The 26,206-nt window shown below is 45.9% G+C and overlaps 1 protein-coding gene across 2 annotated transcripts in view; it reads right to left on the bottom strand.

Moving 5' to 3' along the window:
• The window catches only part of USP54 (ubiquitin specific peptidase 54), a 1,958,070-nt gene that overhangs the window by 1,023,053 nt on the left and 908,811 nt on the right, over positions 1-26,206 (bottom strand). For both annotated transcript variants that reach the window (XM_069240548.1, XM_069240549.1), the window contains exon 11: positions 13,301-13,471. In XM_069240548.1, the coding sequence (XP_069096649.1) occupies positions 13,301-13,471 (171 nt within the window). The remainder of the gene's footprint in view (positions 1-13,300; positions 13,472-26,206) is intronic.

The following is a 26,206-nucleotide window of genomic DNA, read 5'->3' as shown; positions in this document are numbered from 1 at the left end:
TACAAATTTCCTTCCACCCAGCGTTCCCCCAAGTCTCCCGATAAAAATGATACCTCACTTGCGTGGGTAGGCCTAGCGCCGGCGACAGGAAACACCCCAAAGCGCAACGTGGACACATCCTAAATTTTGGAAAAAAACAGAGGTGTTTTTTGCGAAGTGCCTACCTGTAGATTTTGGCCTGTAGCTCAGCCGCCACCTAGGGAAACCTACCAAACCTGTGCATTTCTGAAAACTAGAGACCTAGGGGAATCCAAGGAGGGGTGACTTGCGGGGCTCGGACCAGGTTCTGTTACCCAGAATCCTTTGCAAATCTCAAAATTTGGCTAAAAAAACACATGTCCCTCACATTTCTGTGGCAGAAAGTTCTGGAATCTGAGAGGAGCTACAAATTTCCTTCCACCCAGCGTTCCCCCAAGTCTCCCGATAAAAATGATACCTCACTTGCGTGGGTAGGCCTAGCGCCGGCGACAGGAAACACCCCAAAGCGCAACGTGGACACATCCTAAATTTTGGAAAAAAACAGAGGTGTTTTTTGCGAAGTGCCTACCTGTAGATTTTGGCCTCTAGCTCAGCCGGCACCTAGGGAAACCTACCAAACCTGTGCATTTCTGAAAACTAGAGACCTAGGGGAATCCAAGGAGGGGTGACTTGCGGGGCTCGGACCAGGTTCTGTTACCCAGAATCCTTTGCAAACCTCAAAATTTGGCTAAAAAAACACATGTCCCTCACATTTCTGTGGCAGAAAGTTCTGGAATCTGAGAGGAGCTACAAATTTCCTTCCACCCAGCGTTCCCCCAAGTCTCCCGATAAAAATGATATCTCACTTGCGTGGGTAGGCCTAGCGCCGGCGACAGGAAACACCCCAAAGCGCAACGTGGACACATCCTAAATTTTGGAAAAAAACAGAGGTGTTTTTTGCGAAGTGCCTACCTGTAGATTTTGGCCTGTAGCTCAGCCGCCACCTAGGGGAAACTACCAAACCTGTGCATTTCTGAAAAATAGAGACCTAGGGGAATCCAAGGAGGGGTGACTTGCGGGGCTCGGACCAGGTTCTGTTACCCAGAATCCTTTGCAAACCTCAAAATTTGGCTAAAAAAACACATGTCCCTCACATTTCTGTGGCAGAAAGTTCTGGAATCTGAGAGGAGCTACAAATTTCCTTCCACCCAGCGTTCCCCCAAGTCTCCCGATAAAAATGATACCTCACTTGCGTGGGTAGGCCTAGCGCCGGCGACAGGAAACACCCCAAAGCGCAACGTGGACACATCCTAAATTTTGGAAAAAAACAGAGGTGTTTTTTGCGAAGTGCCTACCTGTAGATTTTGGCCTGTAGCTCAGCCGACACCTAGGGGAACTTACCAAACCTGTGCATTTCTGAAAACTAGAGACCTAGGGGAATCCAAGGAGGGGTGACTTGCGGGGCTCGGACCAGGTTCTGTTACACGGAATCCTTTGCAAACCTCAAAATTTGGCTAAAAAAACACATGTCCCTCACATTTCTGTGGCAGAAAGTTCTGGAATCTGAGAGGAGCTACAAATTTCCTTCCACCCAGCGTTCCCCCCAAGTCTCCCGATAAAAATGATACCTCACTTGCGTGGGTAGGCCTAGCGCCGGCGACAGGAAACACCCCAAAGCGCAACGTGGACACATCCTAAATTTTGGAAAAAAACAGAGGTGTTTTTTGCGAAGTGCCTACCTGTAGATTTTGGCCTCTAGCTCAGCCAGCACCTAGGGAAACCTACCAAACCTGTGCATTTCTGAAAACTAGAGACCGAGGGGAATCCAAGGAGGGGTGACTTGCGGGGCTCGCACCAGGTTCTGTTACCCAGAATCCTTTGCAAACCTCAAAATTTGGCTAAAAAAACACATGTCCCTCACATTTTTGTGGCAGAAAGTTCTGGAATCTGAGAGGAGCTACAAATTTCCTTCCACCCAGCGTTCCCCCAAGTCTCCCGATAAAAATGATACCTCACTTGCGTGGGTAGGCCTAGCGCCGGCGACAGGAAACACCCCAAAGCGCAACGTGGACACATCCTAAATTTTGGAAAAAAACAGAGGTGTTTTTTGCGAAGTGCCTACCTGTAGATTTTGGCCTGTAGCTCAGCCGCCACCTAGGGGAACCTACCAAACCTGTGCATTTCTGAAAACTAGAGACCTAGGGGAATCCAAGGAGGGGTGACTTGCGGGGCTCGGACCAGGTTCTGTTACCCAGAATCCTTTGCAAACCTCAAAATTTGGCTAAAAAAACACATGTCCCTCACATTTCTGTGGCAGAAAGTTCTGGAATCTGAGAGGAGCTACAAATTTCCTTCCACCCAGCGTTCCCCCAAGTCTCCCGATAAAAATGATACCTCACTTGCGTGGGTAGGCCTAGCGCCGGCGACAGGAAACACCCCAAAGCGCAACGTGGACACATCCTAAATTTTGGAAAAAAACAGAGGTGTTTTTTGCGAAGTGCCTACCTGTAGATTTTGGCCTCTAGCTCAGCCGGCACCTAGGGAAACCTACCAAACCTGTGCATTTCTGAAAACTAGAGACCTAGGGGAATCCAAGGAGGGGTGACTTGCGGGGCTCGGACCAGGTTCTGTTACCCAGAATCCTTTGCAAACCTCAAAATTTGGCTAAAAAAACACATGTCCCTCACATTTCTGTGGCAGAAAGTTCTGGAATCTGAGAGGAGCTACAAATTTCCTTCCACCCAGCGTTCCCCCAAGTCTCCCGATAAAAATGATACCTCACTTGCGTGGGTAGGCCTAGCGCCGGCGACAGGAAACACCCCAAAGCGCAACGTGGACACATCCTAAATTTTGGAAAAAAACAGAGGTGTTTTTTGCGAAGTGCCTACCTGTAGATTTTGGCCTGTAGCTCAGCCGCCACCTAGGGAAACCTACCAAACCTGTGCATTTCTGAAAACTAGAGACCTAGGGGAATCCAAGGAGGGGTGACTTGCGGGGCTCGGACCAGGTTCTGTTACCCAGAATCCTTTGCAAATCTCAAAATTTGGCTAAAAAAACACATGTCCCTCACATTTCAGTGGCAGAAAGTTCTGGAATCTGAGAGGAGCTACAAATTTCCTTCCACCCAGCGTTCCCCCAAGTCTCCCGATAAAAATGATACCTCACTTGCGTGGGTAGGCCTAGCGCCGGCGACAGGAAACACCCCAAAGCGCAACGTGGACACATCCTAAATTTTGGAAAAAAACAGAGGTGTTTTTTGCGAAGTGCCTACCTGTAGATTTTGGCCTCTAGCTCAGCCGGCACCTAGGGAAACCTACCAAACCTGTGCATTTCTGAAAACTAGAGACCTAGGGGAATCCAAGGAGGGGTGACTTGCGGGGCTCGGACCAGGTTCTGTTACCCAGAATCCTTTGCAAACCTCAAAATTTGGCTAAAAAAACACATGTCCCTCACATTTCTGTGGCAGAAAGTTCTGGAATCTGAGAGGAGCTACAAATTTCCTTCCACCCAGCGTTCCCCCAAGTCTCCCGATAAAAATGATACCTCACTTGCGTGGGTAGGCCTAGCGCCGGCGACAGGAAACACCCCAAAGCGCAACGTGGACACATCCTAAATTTTGGAAAAAAACAGAGGTGTTTTTTGCGAAGTGCCTACCTGTAGATTTTGGCCTCTAGCTCAGCCGGCACCTAGGGAAACCTACCAAACCTGTGCATTTCTGAAAACTAGAGACCTAGGGGAATCCAAGGAGGGGTGACTTGCGGGGCTCGGACCAAGTTCTGTTACCCAGAATCCTTTGCAAACCTCAACATTTGGCTAAAAAAACACATGTCCCTCACATTTTTGTGGCAGAAAGTTCTGGAATCTGAGAGGAGCTACAAATTTCCTTCCACCCAGCGTTCCCCCAAGTCTCCCGATAAAAATGATACCTCACTTGCGTGGGTAGGCCTAGCGTCGGCGACAGGAAACACCCCAAAGCGCAACGTGGACACATCCTAAATTTTGGAAAAAAACAGAGGTGTTTTTTGCGAAGTGCCTACCTGTAGATTTTGGCCTCTAGCTCAGCCGGCACCTAGGGAAACCTACCAAACCTGTGCATTTCTGAAAACTAGAGACCTAGGGGAATCCAAGGAGGGGTGACTTGCGGGGCTCGGACCAGGTTCTGTTACCCAGAATCCTTTGCAAACCTCAAAATTTGGCTAAAAAAACACATGTCCCTCACATTTCTGTGGCAGAAAGTTCTGGAATCTGAGAGGAGCTACAAATTTCCTTCCACCCAGCGTTCCCCCAAGTCTCCCGATAAAAATGATACCTCACTTGCGTGGGTAGGCCTAGCGCCGGCGACAGGAAACACCCCAAAGCGCAACGTGGACACATCCTAAATTTTGGAAAAAAACAGAGGTGTTTTTTGCGAAGTGCCTACCTGTAGATTTTGGCCTGTAGCTCAGCCGCCACCTAGGGGAACCTACCAAACCTGTGCATTTCTGAAAACTAGAGACCTAGGGGAATCCAAGGAGGGGTGACTTGCGGGGCTCGGACCAGGTTCTGTTACCCAGAATCCTTTGCAAACCTCAAAATTTGGCAAAAAAAACACATGTCCCTCACATTTCTGTGGCAGAAAGTTCTGGAATCTGAGAGGAGCTACAAATTTCCTTCCACCCAGCGTTCCCCCAAGTCTCCCGATAAAAATGATACCTCACTTGCGTGGGTAGGCCTAGCGCCGGCGACAGGAAACACCCCAAAGCGCAACGTGGACACATCCTAAATTTTGGAAAAAAACAGAGGTGTTTTTTGCGAAGTGCCTACCTGTAGATTTTGGCCTCTAGCTCAGCCGGCACCTAGGGAAACCTACCAAACCTGTGCATTTCTGAAAACTAGAGACCTAGGGGAATCCAAGGAGGGGTGACTTGCGGGGCTCGGACCAGGTTCTGTTACCCAGAATCCTTTGCAAACCTCAAAATTTGGCTAAAAAAACACATGTCCCTCACATTTTTGTGGCAGAAAGTTCTGGAATCTGAGAGGAGCTACAAATTTCCTTCCACCCAGCGTTCCCCCAAGTCTCCCGATAAAAATGATACCTCACTTGCGTGGGTAGGCCTAGCGCCGGCGACAGGAAACACCCCAAAGCGCAACGTGGACACATCCTAAATTTTGGAAAAAAACAGAGGTGTTTTTTGCGAAGTGCCTACCTGTAGATTTTGGCCTGTAGCTCAGCCGCCACCTAGGGGAACCTACCAAACCTGTGCATTTCTGAAAACTAGAGACCTAGGGGAATCCAAGGAGGGGTGACTTGCGGGGCTCGGACCAGGTTCTGTTACCCAGAATCCTTTGCAAACCTCAAAATTTGGCTAAAAAAACACATGTCCCTCACATTTCTGTGGCAGAAAGTTCTGGAATCTGAGAGAAGCTACAAATTTCCTTCCACCCAGCGTTCCCCCAAGTCTCCCGATAAAAATGATACCTCACTTGCGTGGGTAGGCCTAGCGCCGGCGACAGGAAACACCCCAAAGCGCAACGTGGACACATCCTAAATTTTGGAAAAAAACAGAGGTGTTTTTTGCGAAGTGCCTACCTGTAGATTTTGGCCTCTAGCTCAGCCGGCACCTAGGGAAACCTACCAAACCTGTGCATTTCTGAAAACTAGAGACCTAGGGGAATCCAATGAGGGGTGACTTGCGGGGCTCGGACCAGGTTCTGTTACCCAGAATCCTTTGCAAACCTCAAAATTTGGCTAAAAAAACACATGTCCCTCACATTTCTGTGGCAGAAAGTTCTGGAATCTGAGAGGAGCTACAAATTTCCTTCCACCCAGCGTTCCCCCAAGTCTCCCGATAAAAATGATACCTCACTTGCGTGGGTAGGCCTAGCGCCGGCGACAGGAAACACCCCAAAGCGCAACGTGGACACATCCTAAATTTTGGAAAAAAACAGAGGTGTTTTTTGCGAAGTGCCTACCTGTAGATTTTGGCCTGTAGCTCAGCCGCCACCTAGGGAAACCTACCAAACCTGTGCATTTCTGAAAACTAGAGACCTAGGGGAATCCAAGGAGGGGTGACTTGCGGGGCTCGGACCAGGTTCTGTTACCCAGAATCCTTTGCAAATCTCAAAATTTGGCTAAAAAAACACATGTCCCTCACATTTCAGTGGCAGAAAGTTCTGGAATCTGAGAGGAGCTACAAATTTCCTTCCACCCAGCGTTCCCCCAAGTCTCCCGATAAAAATGATACCTCACTTGCGTGGGTAGGCCTAGCGCCGGCGACAGGAAACACCCCAAAGCGCAACGTGGACACATCCTAAATTTTGGAAAAAAACAGAGGTGTTTTTTGCGAAGTGCCTACCTGTAGATTTTGGCCTCTAGCTCAGCCGGCACCTAGGGAAACCTACCAAACCTGTGCATTTCTGAAAACTAGAGACCTAGGGGAATCCAAGGAGGGGTGACTTGCGGGGCTCGGACCAGGTTCTGTTACCCAGAATCCTTTGCAAACCTCAAAATTTGGCTAAAAAAACACATGTCTCTCACATTTCTGTGGCAGAAAGTTCTGGAATCTGAGAGGAGCTACAAATTTCCTTCCACCCAGCGTTCCCCCAAGTCTCCCGATAAAAATGATACCTCACTTGCGTGGGTAGGCCTAGCGCCGGCGACAGGAAACACCCCAAAGCGCAACGTGGACACATCCTAAATTTTGGAAAAAAACAGAGGTGTTTTTTGCGAAGTGCCTACCTGTAGATTTTGGCCTCTAGCTCAGCCGGCACCTAGGGAAACCTACCAAACCTGTGCATTTCTGAAAACTAGAGACCTAGGGGAATCCAAGGAGGGGTGACTTGCGGGGCTCGCACCAGGTTCTGTTACCCAGAATCCTTTGCAAACCTCAACATTTGGCTAAAAAAACACATGTCCCTCACATTTTTGTGGCAGAAAGTTCTGGAATCTGAGAGGAGCTACAAATTTCCTTCCACCCAGCGTTCCCCCAAGTCTCCCGATAAAAATGATACCTCACTTGCGTGGGTAGGCCTAGCGTCGGCGACAGGAAACACCCCAAAGCGCAACGTGGACACATCCTAAATTTTGGAAAAAAACAGAGGTGTTTTTTGCGAAGTGCCTACCTGTAGATTTTGGCCTCTAGCTCAGCCGGCACCTAGGGAAACCTACCAAACCTGTGCATTTCTGAAAACTAGAGACCGAGGGGAATCCAAGGAGGGGTGACTTGCGGGGCTCGGACCAGGTTCTGTTACCCAGAATCCTTTGCAAACCTCAAAATTTGGCTAAAAAAACACATGTCCCTCACATTTTTGTGGCAGAAAGTTCTGGAATCTGAGAGGAGCTACAAATTTCCTTCCACCAAGCGTTCCCCCACGTCTCCCGATAAAAATGATACCTCACTTGTGTGGGTAGGCCTAGCGCCCGCAACAGGAAACACCCCAAAGCGCAACGTGGACACATCACAGAAAACAGACCTGCTTTTAGCAAAGTGCCTACCTGTAGATTTTGGCCTGTAGCTCAGCCGCCACCTAGGGAAACCTACCAAACCTGTGCATTTCTGAAAACTAGAGACCTAGGGGAATCCAAGATGGGGTGACTTGTGTGGCTCGGGCCAGGTTCTGTTACCCAGAATCCTTTGCAAACCTCAAAATTTGGCTAAAAAAACACATGTTCCTCACATTTCTGTGGCAGAAAGTTCTACAATCTGAGAGGAGCCCCAAATTTCCTTCCACCCAGCGTTCCCCTACGTCTCCCGATAAAAATGATACCTCACTTGTGTGGGTAGGCCTAGCGCTCGCGACAGGAAATGGCCCAAAACACAACGTGGACACATCACATTTTTTCATAGAAAACAGTGCCTATGTGTGGATTTTGGCCTCTAGCTCAGCCGGCACCTGGGGAAACCTAGCAAACCAGCGCATTTTTGAAAACTAGAGACCTAGGGGAATCCAAGATGGGGTGATTTGCGGGGCTCTGACCAGGTTCTGTTACCCAGAATCCTTTGCAAACATCAAAATCTGGCTAAAAAACACTTTTTCCTCTCATTTCGGTGACAGAAATTTCTGGAATCTGAGAGGAGCCACAAATTTCCTTCCACCCAGCGTTCCCCTAAGTCTCTCCATAAAAATGGTACCTCACTTGTGTGGGTAGGCCTAGCGCCCACAAAAGGAAATGGCCCAAAACACAACGTGGACACAACATATTTTTTCACAGAAAACAGAGGTGTTTTTTGGCCTCTAGCTCAGCCGGCCCAGGGGGAGGGGGGGGGGGGGGGGAAATGCCCTAAAATAAATTTGACCCCCCACCCCCCCAAACCCCCCCTGCCCAGGTGCGACCCTTGCCTACGGGGTCGCTACCCCTGCGTGACATTGGCACCAAAAAACAAATTCCCGGTGCCTAGTGGTTTCTGCCCCCTTGGGGGCAGATTGACCTAAAATCGACCAATCTGCCCCCAAGGGGGGCAGAAATGGTCTAAACACAGTTTGCCCCCCAGGGGAGCGACCCTTGCCTGATGGGTCGCTCCCCATCTCTAAAAAAACAAACATTAAAAAAAAAAAAAAAAAAAAATGTGCCCTGGCAACAAGAGGTTTCTGCCCCCCCTGGGGGCAGTTCGGCCTAATAATAGGCCGATCTGCCCCCAGGGGGGGCAGAAATGGCCTAAAATAAATTTGGCCCCCGAACACCCCCCCTCCCCCGGAGCGACCCTTGCCTACGGGGTCGCTCCCCCTGCGTGACATTGGCGCCAAAAAACTAATCCCCGGTGCCTAGTGGTTTCTGCCCCCTTGGGGCAGATTGACCTAAAATCGACCAATCTGCCCTCAAGGGGGGCAGAAATGGGCTAAACACAATTTGCCCCCCAGGGGAGCGACCCTTGCCTGATGGGTCACTCCCCATCTCTAAAAAAAACCAAACAAACAAAAAAAAAAACACAAAAAAAAAATTTGCCCTGGCAACAAGAGGTTTCTGCCTCCCCTGGGGGCAGATCGGCCAGGGGGGGCAGAAATGGCCTAAAATAAATTTGCCCCCTGAACCCCCAACACCCCCCCCGGAGCGACCATTGCCTACGGGGTCGCTCCCCCTGCGTGACATTGGCGCCAAAAAACAAATCCCCGGTGCCTAGTGGTTTCTGCCCCCTTGGGGCAGATTGACCTAAAATCGACCAATCTGCCCCCAAGGGGGGCAGAAATGGGCTAAACACAATTTGCCCCACAGGGGAGCGACCCTTGCCTGATGGGTCGCTCCCCTTCTCTAAAAAAAACACCAAATCAATAAAAAAAACATTAAAAAAAAATTTGCCCTGGCGCCTAGAGGTTTCTGCCCCCCCTGGGGGTAGACCGGCCTAATACCAATAGGCCGATCTGCCCCCAGGGGGGGCAGAGATGGCCTAAAATAATTTTGCCCCCCCCCACCCCTACCCCCCCCCCCCCCCGGGAGCGACCCTTGACTACAAGGTCGCTCCCCTTGTGTGACGGCGCAAAAAAAAGATCCCTGGTGCCTAGTGGTTTCTGCCCCCCTTGGGGGCAGATTGACCTAAAATCGGCCGATCTGCCCCCAAAGCGGGCAGAAATGGCCTAAATACATTTTGCCCCTCCAGGGGAGCGACCCTTGTCCAAGGGGGTCGCTCCCCATCTGTAAAACAGAAAAACAAAAAAATCCCTGGTGCCTAGTGGTTTCTGCCCCCCTTGGGGGCAGATCAGCCGAATCAAAATAGGCTGATCTACCCCCCCCAGAAATGGCCTAAAATAATCCCCCCCCAGGGAGCGACCCTTGCCTAAGGGGTCGCTCCCCTTGCGTGAAATTCACGCAAAAAAAGAAAACTCCCTGGTGTCTAATGGTTTCTGCCCCCCTTGGGGGCAGATTGGCCTCATCAAAATAGGCCAATCTGCCCCCAAGGGGGGCAGAAATGGCCTAAATATAATTTGCCCCCTAGGGGAGCGACCCTTGCCTAAGGGGTCGCTCCCCACCTAAAAAAAAAAGAAAACATAACAAAAAGAAAAAAAAAAAAAAAGATCCCTGGTGCCTAGAGGTTTCTGCCCCCCCTGGGGGCAGATCGGCCTAATAATAGGCCGATCTGTCCCCAGGGGGGGCAGAAAAGGCCTTCCCAAAAAAATGCCCCCCCTGGGAGCGACCCTTGCCAAAGGGGTTGCTTTGTTGCGTGACATTCGCGCGCAAAAACAAACTCCCTGGTGTCTAATGGTTTCTGCCCCCCTTGGGGGCAGATTGGCCTTATCAAAATAGGCCAATCTGCCCCCAAGGGGGGCAGAAATGGCCTAAATATATATTGCCCCGTAGGGGAGCGACCCTTGCCTAAGGGATCGCTCCCCACCTAAAAAAAAAGAAATCATCACAAAAAAAAAAAAAAAAAAAAAAAAAGGTCCCTGGTGCCTAGAGGTTTCTGCCCCCCCTGGGGGCAGATCGGCCTAATAATAGGCCAATCTGCCCCCAGGGGGGGCAGAAAAGGCCTTCCTAAAAAAATGCCCCCCTGGGAGCGACCCTTGCCCAAGGGGTCGCTCCCTTTTGCCAATTTCAAGGAAAAAATAAAAAATCCCTGGTGTCTAGTGGGGTTTCAAAAGCCGGATTGCAAGCAATCCGGCTTTTGAAACCTGTGAGAGACTTCAAAGGGAAGGAAATACATTTCCTTCCCTTTGAAGCCTCTCTGGGCCTCCCCCATGGGATTGAAAAAGAAATGCAAAAGCATTTCTTTTTCAATCGCGCTGGAAGCTCTGCTTCCAGCGCGATGGGGGAGACCCTGTGACTAATCAGCGCGCGCTCGCTGACGTCACAGGGGGGGTTGGGGGGGTCGGGGGTGGCTAGGGGAAGGGCTTCCCCTTCCATCCCTGACTTGGGGGGGTGGGGGGGAACCCCACAGAGGGAGCGAGAGCGCTCCCTCTGGGCTCTGTGCACAGGACGTAATGGTTACGTCCTGGACACAGCAGCACTGTGCCTCAGGACGTAACCATTACGTCCTGGGCACAGAAGGGGTTAATTGGTACTCATGGCAACAATAAACCTTAAGCATACTAATTAAATGTGTATGATAATAGACAGACATGACAAACAATAATATGTAATAACATCATGTTTCTTGATGCTTGACATGTATAAATACACACCATGTTGATAATCATGTCTTTTTGTTCTAATATGTGGTATGTATAAAAGAATTATAGTAAGACCAACATTGTATGCCCAACAGTACGTATTTAGATAATCTGTTTACAACTGTTTCTATGGAGATATATATTTTATGTTTCCTCCTAGCTTTAATTCAGTTATTGGTCCTGAAGAAGGTTGGATAAAAGTCAAGGAGCCACAAAACACTGCTGGACAATACATTTTTTAGTATTTTGATTGTATACAGTTGTTTTCCATGTTATTTTTGGATCAAATGTTTTGATGATGTATCTGGTCCAATGAACGATGAACTGTATTAACAAATACCGCTAGTACTTGTATGTGTATTTCATTAAATATTGAAGAGATTCTAAGTATTGTGGTTGGAGCATAATTGGTTATTGTTTGAGATCAAAGTCAGATTTGTTGTTCTTGTGTTGATAATTCAGCACCCACATAGCAAAAGTTTGTATTTTAACAATAAGTCCAGGGGGAAACCTTTTGTATTGGTTTGGCTGAACCCTATCCCCTGTGCCTAAATTGTTGATAGCTCTCCTCTCCCCCACCTCGGCATGGTAGCCAGTCCTGCCAACTCCCAGTCCCCCTTTTTGATACTGTCTGCAAGAAATACACATAGGCCAACTGCCAAATATTCTTAATAGTGTGACCCAGGGTACAAGCTGAAGGCAATAAACGGTTACAACAAGAAAATACCAATTTTCTGCAAGTGGCATTTTCAGAATTGTGACTTTACTATTAAAGAGAGTTTTAAATTACAATTCTTTAGAGACCACACATGAGACTTTGACCTTTTCCCAAAGAAATGTCATCACTTATTAAATGTAATACGGTAACTCAAGGTTATCCTCATGGAGATATAGGCCTTGCAGCAGTGAAAAACAAATTTAAGAGTTCTTCATTTAGTAGGTCAAGTAAAACTTATAAGTACATGTCAAACTTTATAAATACACTGTACTCTGCCCTAGGAGCTGTTTAGGGCCTAGTCGAAGGGTGACATCTGTATTGAAAAGGGAGGTTAAGGCCTAGCAAAACATTTATTTCACTAGGTCAAAACAGTAGTTTAAAACTGCACACAGGCTGCTATGGTAGGCTTGAGACATGTTTAAAAGATTACTTCAGTGAATAGCACAATAAATGCTGCAGGCCCACGCCATGAGTAGCATTTAATTTACAGGCCCTGGGTATACGTAGCACCACTTTAACTAAGGACCTACAAGTAAATCAATGGGACCAATTAGGTGTAAGCCAGTTTTACCATGTTTAAAGGAAAAAAACACAAGCACTTTAGCACTGGTTAGTATTAGCAAAGTGCACTGAGTCCTAAATGCCACCAGAACGTTTTAGGAAAACAGGAGGTGTGAATGTAAAGACTTTGTGGGTGACCCTGCAGAGAGGACCAAGTTCAACAATGGGCATCTTTTTATTTCTCCTGTTTTACATTAAAGGTAAATGTTATGTCTTTCATTCTTTGTGCATGAGGTCGGAGTATGGCTGGCAGGCAAAAGCCACATACAATGTCATTGTCATGTGCACAGTATATATGGTTTGATTGAGAGAATAATATACCTGCTAGAATGGACTGAAATACCAAATGCAGTATTCAACTTGCATTGTACACAATGGTAGAATGATATGCAGATTAATACATTTTAAAGTTTAGATATACACAATTATAGTTTATAGCATTTAGCTATAGCTTGTTTACTATAGTGAATTTGTCCCAAACGTCACCCACAATGGAGCTGTTAATTCCTAAAGGGCAGAGAACTCAAGTTACAGACTTAAGTACCAATCAGCCTTAATTTGCTAAATCTCTCAATGCGCTCATATGCACTTATGATAGACCTGCTAAGTATAGGCTGGAAGTCTTAAGATCTTACGTCACTTCTTGTGATGCCACTTCCTGGCAGGTCATGGACCGTGATGTTGAAACTATGTCACACCTGGGAATGTTCATTGCATACTGCCAAACTTAGTTAGTTCCACCACTTCTTAATTTAGGACTTGTGCCCTGGCCGAACGTCCTCTGTACGTGCCTGGTAGTCTATGTGTGATATGTTTGTGCAACATCATCAACAACCTATGTAACTGACGTTCCTGTTTTCCCCGTAGAGACATCATGCTATTTCAATTGTGAAAACATAATTTCATTCAAGAATTCTATAAAAACAGTGGTGACTGACCATGCTGTGAACTGTAACAGTGTTTGAAGCAATCACATACAGATACCTGTGTCTCTGCTGCTCTGAGAAGCTGCATCATTCTCCACATTGTAGATCACTGTACCCTGCGAGTCAGAGGAGAAGTGGCTGACCATAGATTCGTGGTGGGAATGTTTACAGTGGTAACTCTCCGTCGACGAATCCGTCCTTGTGTCACTCGAGATGGAAGGCTCCCTCCCTGGGGGAAGAGCAAGTGTTAGTTTTGTCACACTGGAAGCTGGGCCCAAGATTACCTTTACTGCTAAACCTATGTTGCATACAAACAATAACATGCAGAAATTGCACTTTGTGCAAATTTACAATTAGTGCATTGTTTGCATGAAGTATTTTGGTTAGTTTGGATCTTATTAAAATCTTTGTTTCCACCATACCTTAGATCAGAGGTCTTCAAACTGGGGGGCGGGCCCCCCTTGGGGGGCCTTAAGTGATCCCGGGGGGGGCGCCAATCTCTGGCCAAAAGACATATTATACAGATAAAATGCCTTTGTTTTAAGCAGAAGCATGTTATTGCAGTTTTAAAAAGGTAACAGTACGTAACTGCAATGTTTAAATAGGTTTAGACATATTTAAACATTGGCATCTTTCTAAAATAATTGTGAAATATTCTGAGGGGGGCCCAATGATTTTTATTTTTCAACGGGGGGGGGGGGCGCGCTGCATTAAAAAGTTTGAAGACCACTGCCTTAGATTTACAAAAAAAGTGCTTGATTTGAAGTTTTCTTGCTGCTGATTTAGTTTGAAATATTTGTAAAGTTCATTAACAAGTATTTAAATTCAACCTTTCCTCTTATACTTCGTTAACATAAGCAAGATCGCCACTTAGTCACCTTTCTCACTTTGCACTCAAGGTAAGGAAAAGTAAACACCAATCTTCATGTAAAATAAGCATCGGTTTGTCAGAAGTACTTGACTTCTGTCTTTTAATTCACAGCCAATGACAAGATGAAAACTAAATGTAAAGGCCTCTTTACTGTTCATTCCTCCTTTTGAAGTTCTGCAGTTTTACTGGGGGTGCTGCAGCAGCCCCACCCGGACCCCTACTTCCAGCGCCTCTGAGTGCAACTACAACGAACATGTAATTAAATAGAAATAAAATGGAACGATTCACAAAAATGTTGCGAAAGTACAACATGACCTAGAAAGGAACTCGCTTCCCCTTTTAACACAATCATCATCTGTGTAGTCTACGTGACCCATGGGCTGTGACAAAATATCCCTCGTCTCACTTATATTTTGGGACCTAAAACAGAAGAAAGACAGACTGCTTTGTAGCAGCACATTACAAGTCCATTACAACGTATAATAAAAACAATGTGGATACCTGGTATTAGGTGGTCTTGATGAAGCTGAAATGAAGGTTTTACATTTATTAGTGCATAAACGTAGTACTGCAATAATCAAGTGTGACTTTAATCGAACTAAATAAGATTGTACGGGGACGAATGTGCCCTCAGAGTAGTTTGCCAACATTTATAAGCGTGCTTCATATAACGTGATGTATTAGAATTGTACTAGTTTGACATAATCGTAAACGTGTGCCATGATTCGCTTGTTAGAAATGCTTTAGCTTAGCATAACTCTAGTGGAGGCTTTGGCCTAGTTGCCTTGTCTCACGATTTAGATGCTCGTATTTTTCCAATGTGCAAATAAACGTGTATTCTTGCTTGAAGCTGTACTTTTCCAGTGAGATCGTTCACATGCTTATCTTTAAGGTTTCGTGCCAGCCTGGCATTTTCTTCTTCGCTCCAAGGTCAATCTGCAGGTGCAGACAATGGACGCTCTGAAAGTGAGTTAATTGGTAAAATATGTTGCAACTTACGTTCCCGACTCCAAGGATAATGTATGCTTAAGTAAAAGCTTGAGAACTGTTGTTTTTGATTGGACAATTTGAAGCTAACCTATGAACCCTCCAATGGAAGACCCTACTGGATTTGAACTGTTGTCTATTTAAACCAGGTGCACAAGGAAGAAAGCAGCCATTGCCCGCCATTACAGCCTATTACGAACTTTACCAGCCATTTTGAGAGACATTACGAGAGACATCGCCCATACCCGCCATTTTGCAGGACATTGGCCATTATGGCCCATCTTGCTGACTTCGTCATTTTGCCGTCTTCTAGAGACTTTTAAGAAATTCTCGCCCTAGAGACTTTAACTTTGATTTGTCCCTTTGCATGAAGTATTAGTCTTATCTTGCCGCTGTGAGGCAATTGCCCCGTCCACCTTGCCCCTTTGCCCCCGTCCCATGCTGATCGAATCCGGTACCTGTGAGACGAAGACTTCCTTGAATGCTGATTGAATTTGGTAAATATGAAAGGAAAATTGTACAATTGCATTGTGTTTTCTTTTTAGGTAACCAACTGCTGATTTTTGATAAGAGCCCTAGTTAGGAGTTTTCCAAATTAATGTTGCTAAATTGTTTTGCATGAAGACCCACATGCTGATGCTAATTTGAGGTTAGATGAGGATTCATTTGAGGCACGATGCAATTTGAGACCTTGTTATACTGACTAAATGTATGCAATTAGCCCATTACAGATTGTAGTTTTAGTGGTTTGCGTTGCCATCATAGAAGGCATTGTTATTCAAATGCTGCATAGATTGCATCTGTTTCGTCGTTATGGACAGCTATTAATGTTCATCTACATATATCATTTGGTGTTGAGACACATCTACATTGTGCTAGCTTTGTTAATATAGAGAAATAAATTCATTAACTTTGCATGTACTGGTGTGGTTATTCATGACCGAAAGGTCATGGTTCGCCGAAATGTTTTTCTGGATTGATTGTTAAGTGTTATGTTGATCAGGGTATTGCTTATGTTCGTTATTGATTGTTGATTTTGATTGATTGCTTCTGGGTAAAGAGGGTCCCACTTGGTCAAAAGATTCATCGACCCAAGAGCGTCCAACTACAGGTAAATTGTTAGGCTGGAAACGCTCTATCAGTAGATGGTAGCAGAGGACGGTTTCGCCCTTTGGGACCCCTTACTTTTAAAGTACATGGTGTTGAATTAATGGTTTCGACCTTGAGACCCCACTCGAGAAGTTGAATTAGATTTTTCTTGGGTAAAACAGATTGAGAGAATGATGATGGGCTAAGTCCCCCGCGACTTTCCCGGGATCTCGGAGCTTGCGAATGGAAAGAATGGAGGTGTGGAATCGGCGTTGGTGGTACTAGTGACGGTATGAGTGAAGTTAGGATTTTGCGCTTGCACAGCTTATTGCCGCAGATTGTGTGAAAAGGTTGCGAGGATTTTAGAGAATAGCGGAGGTGCGACTCCGAGTGTAGAAGTAGGGAAGTCGTTGAACTTCATAGAAATAGCGGAGGTGCGACTCCGAGTGTGAGAGTAGGGAAGTCGTCGAACTGCACGTGTATGTGGCGCTTTGTGCAGAAAAAGGTCCACGTGGTTGTTGTTGTTGAGACGGGCCTTGCGAGGTCAAGAGACTCCGGAGTATGTTGAAAAGTGTATGAGACACTTGTTTTATGTTGTGGTTTGGTCGGTTTAGTAGGTTGATCGGGCGTGGTCAACGAGTCGGTACGTGTGTCAAGGGAGTGAAAGAAACTTCGACTTCGGGCTTTGACAAATTCTAAGTGCACTAGAATAGATCATTGACAAGTTGAGAGCAGAGTCTGCGGGTCAGATTTGCTTGCGGAAGTGGGGACCGAGAAAGATGGAATAACTGCCGAGGCTAGTGAAAAATCCCTAAGGTCCTGAAGCGATTGTGTTACCCCTCCTGTAGTAAACCGACAGATCTGTTTTATATTTTTGGTTGCTCGCGATACATGCTAGAAGTTGTTACGAGAGGAGCTGAGTGAAGGAGGACAAGCCGCGAGGCTTTGTCAGCTGCAGTGTGTGTGAGTGTGACGTCACTAGGAGCCGCGCTGGGATAGGTTGGTTGCAGGGAAGGGTCGCGCACGGATTGGACGCAGTCCGTGGGGCTCGATTGGAAGGGGAAAGGCAAGCGAAGAGTATTCCGGGAATTAAAGTCACCTATTGATTACAACTTTTGTGAAATAAAAGACGAGAAAATGAAATTTTTTAAAGCGTTAAAGAGTGCGATGAAGGGAGAGTCTTACATTAAAGCGAGCGTAGGAGAGGAGACGCCACCCGAAGGTACACCAGCTTACATTGTAATGGAGGAAAAAGGGGTAGCTCCATGCCTTTGGCTAAAGCAATGGCACAAACTGACAGAGAAACATGGGAGCATAGCGTTCCCGATCCATGGGACATTCAATATAAGGATCCTAGAGAATTTGAGATTTGCGAAGTACGACATGAAGGTACCTCCAAGGCCAGCACAGTTTGAGGCTCTAGCGATTTGGGAACTAATGGCTAGACAGCAACAGCAAAAGAAGTTCGAGACCAGGATGAGAATGGTAGAAAAGACACTAGCGGACGCTAGGTGGGACAATGCACAGAAGGTGTGGAGGTCAGATGTATTGCAGGGGATAAAATTGTTTCCCGCAATTGCTAAGGAAGAAGAAGAGACAGGCAAGAAAGCTACCTGTAAGACAAATAGGAGGTGTTCCAAAGATAGAAAAGAAGAGTCAGATGATGAGGAGTTCATCATGCAATTGCTGAATGACCGTCCACCACCCTATGCAGAGAGTGGACAAGGTCCAAGTACCAGTTCTGCCCCTCCGGCACCGGTACAGAATAATGAAACTCCGAATTCAGAAACGCCATCGGGATCTAAGGACCCGAGTTTACTGTTCACCCCGCAGATACCGCAGGTTAGGAGAATATATCCAGATGTGCCCATATTGAAACCAGCAGAAAATTATCAGCCGCAGGTCCCTAGGTACTACAGCAGTGACAACAGTGCAGGAATGATTCTAGATCCAACCGTAATGGGAGTACAGAATGATTGCAACCCAACATTGGCACAAGCTGAATCAACTCAGTTTTTGATGCCTCAAAAGCAGATGCAAGGGGGGATCGCACATGCTCAGATGACGGGGAGTCAGATGGGCATGCCGGCAATGATGACCCATGGTGTGGGAATGAACATGCCTCAGAACCTGGGGAATGGACAGAACCCAGATGCGATAACCCTACCCATTACTGTAGGTCCACCGGTACCTTTGTACACCCAGCCTAACTTAGGTATGAGCGGTCAGGGATCAATGCTGCAGAATGGGACGGAGAGGAGGTGCATAGAAAACACTCCAGAGACAACTCCGATAACGGTCTGCCAACTGGATCTGGGTCCTTGATGGAGTTTAGTCCCATATGTGCTCAGTCAACAGTGGTGAGGTCGAGTCCCCCACTGATGATACCGCTAACATCGAACACTGAAAAGTTGCCGCAACCATCAATGGCAGTTGATGTGAATGCTACACTGATGGGGTTGAATGCGCAACAGCTAACACAGTGGTTCAACAGTCTGAATTCCACACAAAGCTCAACAAGTGGGAAGGGGGAAGACTACCTTAATAGGGTAAGGTTGAGCATGGAAGCAGAAGAGTTGGTGGAAGGGACTATGGGTGTGAATAGGCTAGAGTCCTACTCGGAAGAAGAGCTGAGGTATCTATGTCCCAGGATTACGAGAGAAGTGAACAAGGTACACAGAAGGTTGCAAGAAATAGCTGACAAAAATGGGATTGAGATAGACAAGACAAAACACTTGAGCAGGAGCTATAGATTGGATTTCAGGACCACAGACTTTGAGCACATGAGGTCAGCAGGCATGAAGACGCACCTTAGAGAATTGCTGCAGAGTGCACAAGTGTGGAGGTGCTTAGACAAATGGGAAAGCAGGTGGGCAAAGAAAAAGGAAAAGAAGAAAGACAGTGTCCCAGAGCATAAGGAGAAAAGACCACAGAGTAGTGATGCAGTAACCATGTTACCAATGAGGGAGACAGCAGGGGGAAAATTAATACATGTACCGTGGCACAGAAGCGACATTCAGTCTTTTACGGATGATTTTCCCAAACTGAGAGAGAAACCGATTGAATGGTATCAACAGACTGATAGGTTTGTGAAGCTTGCAAAATGTCTTTGGGAAGACCTGAATACCCTCTTTGAGATTGTGGTTCCGGCAGATTTGTGGGAAGAATGCAAAAGGGCTGTAGGATGGCCGACAAGTGAACCAGAGAGAGACAGGGATACGGGTGCACCATCACCTATGGTGATGAGCTTGTACTATAAGGTGATTGAGCATTTGAAGACGAAGGTTGCCGCGAAAAATGTGGATTGGCAGAAGATTGATCGAACTGCCCAAGAGGCTAAAGAGTCGATTCATGGTTACTATGAGAGGTTGTTGAAGGCGTTCAAGAACTACAGTGGCACGGAAACAATAGAGGCGAAGGACATGCTTCATTTTGTGTTTAGATTTGTGGAAGGGCTGAGACCAGAGATAAGTCAGATGATAAAGACGCATTTGATTTGTTGGCAGTCGAAACCGATTGATGAAGTGTTGACTTATGAGAAATACTGTAGTGACGAGATTGAGGTGAAACAGAAAAGGTTGAAAGAGAAAGTGATGATGATGCAGCTTAAAGCAGCTCAGACAGGTTTGCAAGGGTTGCAAGGGTTCCAACAGCAGATACCGCAACTGCAGCCGCAACTGCAGGGAAATATGGTGTTCCAGCCACAGGCGAGAGGCAGAGGCAGAGGAGGTTTTGTGAATAATGGTCCGGATTTGAATACTGTTGTGACTCCGAATGGTATGCAGGCAATGAAAAGGGTGATGCCGTGTCACGCGTGCGGAATTGTCGGACATTGGAAACGCGAGTGCCCAATGATGGTGCAGGTGTTGGTCAGCAAAACAATGATGCCAATGCATTCCAGACAATGAGGGGACCGAAAATGAGAGGTCCAAATCCAAATTTTCAGGCCATAAATCAGCTGCAAGGATTACAGCCTATGCAGCCGCAGCAGATGCAAATGCCCCGTATGCAGATGACGCAAATGCAGCCGATGCAACAGCAGTTTCCCATGGTACCTAATGAGCAAATGCAAATACCTTTGGCACCAATGAATCAGCAGCAAGTGATGGTTCCTCCACAGGTCTCGAGTCAGGTGATGAATACAAATGGCACAGTACAACAGTTTCCATTACACAGTGAGAGTGGAATAAACAATGTATGGGAGAGTGAAAGTTCAGATGAGGAGGGAAATTGTGTGCTTGCAGCATCCTTGGAAGTTGATCAAAAGGGTCCATATGTAGAGGGAAAAGTTATGGGTCATCGTGTTTCATTCTTAGTTGACACAGGAGCCACACGTTCAACTGTTAGGAGCATTGAAGTACCAAATTTGCCCCTCTCAGGGAGAACAGTTCAAGTGGTGGGAGTAGCAAACAGGTACCTGACGAACCCAATCACAGATCCAGTACCAATCAGCATTGGTAACTACCAAGGGTTACATAATTTTGTGGTATGTGACTCAAGCCCGATAGCATTGTTAGGGAGAGACCTATTGTGCAAATTGGGATGTTCGATTATGTGTTCGTACGATGGAATTAGAATTCAGACGAGCAGTGATGGGGAAGAAGAGGACAGTCTAGAAGGGGACGAGATGGAAATTGTCGATGAAAAATATCCTCTGATTTACCTTCTTCCGATGTTAACTGAAGAAGATATTCCAGCTGAATTACGGGAAACAGTCGGAAAAGAAGTGTGGGATATGACAGGAAAGGAAGTGGGATTGGTGAAAGGAGTGGAACCAGTGAAAGTGACAGTAAAACCCAATGTAACCTTTCCCCAGACCCCACAATACCACATGGCACAAGACACCCTCATGAAAGTCGCCCAACTCATTGACGAGTTTATAAAACAGGGAGTACTGAAAGAAGTGTTAAGCAGTCCATGTAATTCACCAATCATGGGACTAATAAAGCCGAGTGGAAAGGTCCGAATAGTGCAGGACTTGAGGAAAATAAATGACATCATAGTCAAATGCTGCCCTGTAGTACCGAATCCAGCTGTGATAATGTTTCAAATCCCTTGCGATGCCGAGTGGTTCTCAGTCATCGACTTGTCACAAGCCTTCTTTTCGGTGCCTCTTCATGAGGACAGCCAATTTCTCTTTTGTTTCAAATTCCTAGACAGAGTTTACAGTTGGTGTCGAATTCCTCAAGGGTTTTCTGAGTCACCGTCAATTTTCAATCAGATTTTAAAGAAAGACTTGGAAGCGTTAGAATTGCCATTCGAGTCAGTCCTAGTACAGTACATTGATGACTTACTGATTGAAGCTAAGACAGAAAGTGGCTGCACAGCCGATACCATTGCCCTACTGTACCATTTGGGAAGGAATGGACACAAGGTGTCTCCTTCAAAGTTGCAGTTCTGTCAGAAGAAAGTGAAGTACTTGGGTCACCAGATAGAGAAAGGGTCACGGAGAATAATGAAGGAAAGAATAACAAGTGTACTTCAAATGAGTCCACCAAAGACAAGGAGGGAGGTGAGGAAGTTCTTGGGGATGGTGAGCTACTGTCGCCAGTGGATTCCCAACTTCTCAACTCTAGCAAAGCCTTTACTGAAACTGACCCAAAAGGATGCATTGGATGAAATTGAGCTGAAAGGAGATGAGATGGATGCTTTTATTGAATTGAAGGAATGCATGTGCAGGGCTCCAGCTTTAGGTATGCCTGACTACACAAAGCCTTTCACATTGTTTTGTCATGAACGTGATGCATGTTCTTTGTCTGTCTTGACCCAAGCCCATGGTGGCGTAAACAGACCAGTAGCATATTTTTCAGCTACTTTGGATCCGGTCGCAGCAGCACTTCCAGGGTGTTTGCGCGCCGTAGCAGCAGTTGGTATCAGCCTCACTCAGAGTGAAGGAATAGTGATGGGACATCCATTAACAGTCATGGTCCCTCACTCAGTGGAGATACTTTTGACCCGCTCCCGAACTCAACACATGACTGGAGCAAGACTCACAAGGTATGAAACAATAATTCTGGGCTCACCGAATGTGCAGCTGAAAAGGTGCACTACGTTGAATCCAGCAACCTTGCTTCCCGTGAAAATGCTGAAATTGAGAACGCTGAAGACGTCGAGCATGACTGCCTTCAGGTGACTGAATTTTGCACAAAACCCCGACCTGACATCAAGGATACTAAGCTTGATGAAAATGACCAAATTATTTTTGTTGATGGGTCATGTTTAAGAGATGCAATGGGAATTTTGAAAGCAGGATATGCTGTATGTACTGTAACAGGTGTCTTGGAAGCGTCCTGGCTTCAAGGAGTCTATTCTGCACAAGTAGCAGAGCTTGTAGCCCTTACAAGAGCATGTCAACTGTCCACATTGATGAAGGTTACCATTTATACTGATAGTCAGTATGGGTTTGGAATTGTGCACGACTTTGGGCAACTATGGTCACAAAGAGGTTTCCTGACTTCTTCAGGGTCCCCGGTGAAAAACGGGGAGAGAATAAGGGAATTGTTACACGCCATTCAAATGCCAGCCGAAATTGCAGTGGTAAAGTGTAGTGCTCATACAAAAGGACAGGACTATGTTTCTCTGGGAAATGCATATGCGGATCAAGTCGCAAGATTTTGTGCCTTGAACTGTATACTGCTCAGGGATGAATGGAATTCGATAAGTGAGCCAGAGCTTGAACCAGCTGAAGCATTTGCCTTAAAGGTCGTAGATACAATGGATGAACTAAAAGCATTACAGAATAGTGTCAGGGAGGATGAAAAGGCTTCCTGGATTAAATCACAATGTACACAGAGACCAGATGAGTTATGGGTTTCAAATGAGGGAAAATATGTTTTACAAAATTGTCTTTTATCGCAGCTAGCGCGGTTCTTTCATGGGCAGGCTCACCTAGGGAGAGATGCCATGATAAGATTGTTCAAAACTGATTGGTTTAACCCCAGATTTCGTCAAGCTGCAGAAGCAGTTTGCCATTGTTGTGTCATTTGCCAGCAGATGAACCCAGGAAAGGGAACAGTTGTGAACGCGAGCCACATTGGCAGGGCCAGTGGCCCGTTCAGGAGAATGCAGATGGACTTCATTGAGATGCCTGTGCATGGAGGTCTGAAGTATGTGTTGGTGATTGTGTGCATTTTTAGTCACTGGATTGAGGCATACCCTACACGTAGAAATGACAGCCTTACAGTTGCAAAATTATTGTTGAGGGAGTTGATACCACGTTTCGGATTCCCGATCTCTTTAGAATCAGATAGGGGAAGTCACTTCAATAACGAGGTGATAAAGTTACTTTGCGCAGCGCTGATCATTGAGCAAAAACTGCACTGTAGCTATCGCCCTGAAGCCTCAGGACTGGTGGAGCAAATGAATGGTACACTGAAATCAAGAATGGCAAAAATATGTGCATCGACAAATTTGAAATGGCCTGACGCATTGCCTTTGGTGTTAATGTCAATGAGAAACACCCCCGACAGAAAGACTGGATTGTCTCCGCACGAAATTCTCATGGGCAGGGCCATGAGACTTCCTGCAGTTCCCGCAAACGCGCTTTTGAATATTACAGATGATATGGTGTTAGACTACTGCAAAGGTCTGGCTGACGTGGTTCGCTCTTTCTCTCACCAGGTGGAAGCAACCACCTTGCCACCGATCCAAGGTCCAGGACACACAATGAAAGCAGGTGACTGGGTCGTGATAAAGAAAAACGTGAGGAAGTCGTGTCTGGAACCCCGTTGGAAAGGCCCTTTCCAAGTGATCCTGACAACAACTACCGCTGTGAAGTGTGCGGGGGTTCCCAACTGGATTCACGCCAGTCACACAAAGAAAGTGTTGTGCCCCACAGATGAGGAAGTTGAAGCGCTGAAACTGCCAGTAGCTGATAATAAAGTGTCGAGTGCTGAGACCGAGCAAAACAGAACTGGAAGAGAACCGGCAGACATAGAGGAGAGAGAAATATTCTCTGAGGACGAAGAAACAGACTCACTTGGGGAAGACCAAGGAGAAACCTCAGACAGCGACGAAGAAGTTGAGGGCGACAAAGAGCCTGAAGCAGCTGAAGGTAACAAAGAGCCTGAAGCAGCTGAAGGTGACAAAGAGCCTGAAGCAGCTGAAAGTGACACAGAGCCTGAAGAAAGCAACGGTGACAAAGGGCTCGAAAAGGGTGAAAAAGCAGGAGAGCCTGATCAGAGGAGGGCTTTCCCAGAAGCAGACGGTACAGAAAAAGAAAAGCAAAACCTGATTGTCTCCCCAGAAGGAGGGGACAAGGCAGAACAGAACAAAACTGTTCAAACTTCTTCAGAAGAGATCGCAGGTCCATCAAATGGACACGGTGCAAAGAAAAGACAAAGTAGATCGCCAGTAAAACTGGGAACTAGAGAAAAATTGAATGACGAAGGGCCAAAAGTGAAAGAGAAAAGAAAAGAAGTGTCTGTCGTGGTACCAACCTCAAGTGAAGAAAAAGACTTGACCAAAGAGGAAAGTACCAGTGAGGCAGAGTCAAAGAGAGATGCAAAATTGAAAAGGAAAAGGATACCGAACAGAAGATATTCCGGTCCTGAGTGGGCATATGTAGTCCATGACGATTGGACTGACGAATTTGTATCTCTTAGCCTCGAGAACGAAGAAGAAGAGATACCAATAGAAAAGAAAAGTTTTATGGACACTGTTGATTGAAAGGCTGATAAATGACATTGCTTGCTATAATCTAACGTGATACAACCAGCTGAGACATTGCTAAACCGGATGAGACATTTGCTAACTTGATAAGACTTTGAAAACCTGATTGACTTTAAACACGATTTGAGACAACGTTGCCAACTGAAAAAAAAAAAAAGAGAGAGTGAGTTATTGAACTTTGAAAAAAAAAAAAAAAAACTGAGTTATTGCCGAATTGAGACTGAGTTATTGCCGAATTGAGACAAATGCTCCTAACCGATAAGTGACTTGGCTTCTGAAGAAAACTGTGTGAACATTGCGCTCGTTCAGCTTTGTAACTGAATTGCTAAATCGTTTCTTTTACAGGTGCTTCTAGCTCTCTGATTCTATACAGATCATGACGCAAAACAGTAGAAAGAAATATTGTAAATATGTGTGTATAGGCTTGGTAAGTGCATGTGTACTAATAATAATGATAATGGTGCTTGCAATGCATGGTAAGGGTGAGAATGAGAAAATTGATGCTTCTACTTTTGCTCCTGTTACTGTCACTGAACTAACCGCACTGAAAAGACTAGAATTAGATGAGAGACACTTGCATGATAAGAAATAACTTTCGTATAATGTTTTCTATCGCTTGCAAACAGAATATGTTGAGACTATGGATGCGAAAGATTGTTATGTGTGTACACAGATACCGACATCGGTAACCGAAGGGGTGACTTATCATCACATGCCTCTTACATATGGGATTACATGTAGTATAGTAACTTCTAGATTTTATGGTCAAACCAACATACAGTATTTTTACTCAAATTATGATGTTACCTTTGCATATGTTCCTATAATCACGCAGCTAAGCCAGATTGCTGAAGATTGGGATGCTAAAATAATGAGGGAATTTTTCGAGCCAATGCTACCTTTTGAAACAGCTCACGCTCATAGGGAGAATCTTACCTGCTCCCTCTCTGCAGTAGAAATAAGCTTTTTAGATCGCACAGATGATAGAAGGGCACAAATGAATGCGAAATTAGAAAAGGAGTTACATAAGAGGACTTCAGTAGATAATTATGCTTTTGCTGCAATAAAGACACAAGGGAGAATAGCTTTAGATGCTTGGCATGTAGGGAAATTTTGTATATATCGAGGTGAATCTTATTATGACAACATTTTTGTAGGAGCGAGTGAATGTAAGCATACGTTTATCTTTAAGGCCAAATGGACATTCATGCTGAACGGACTTGATCCTGTCATACCTGGTGTATATTACATTTGTGGGCATAATGCCTATTATCGTCTTCCAAAAGGATGGTGGGGGAGATGTTATTTGGGTATAGTGTTCCCAAAGGTTTATCAACTGGATGACCT

This window comes from Pleurodeles waltl, chromosome 6, assembly GCF_031143425.1.
Source record: "Pleurodeles waltl isolate 20211129_DDA chromosome 6, aPleWal1.hap1.20221129, whole genome shotgun sequence".
In the NCBI taxonomy this organism is placed as follows: domain Eukaryota; kingdom Metazoa; phylum Chordata; class Amphibia; order Caudata; family Salamandridae; genus Pleurodeles; species Pleurodeles waltl.
The sequence above is the reverse complement of the archived record's forward strand: the minus strand, read 5'-3'. Positions and strand labels throughout refer to the sequence as shown.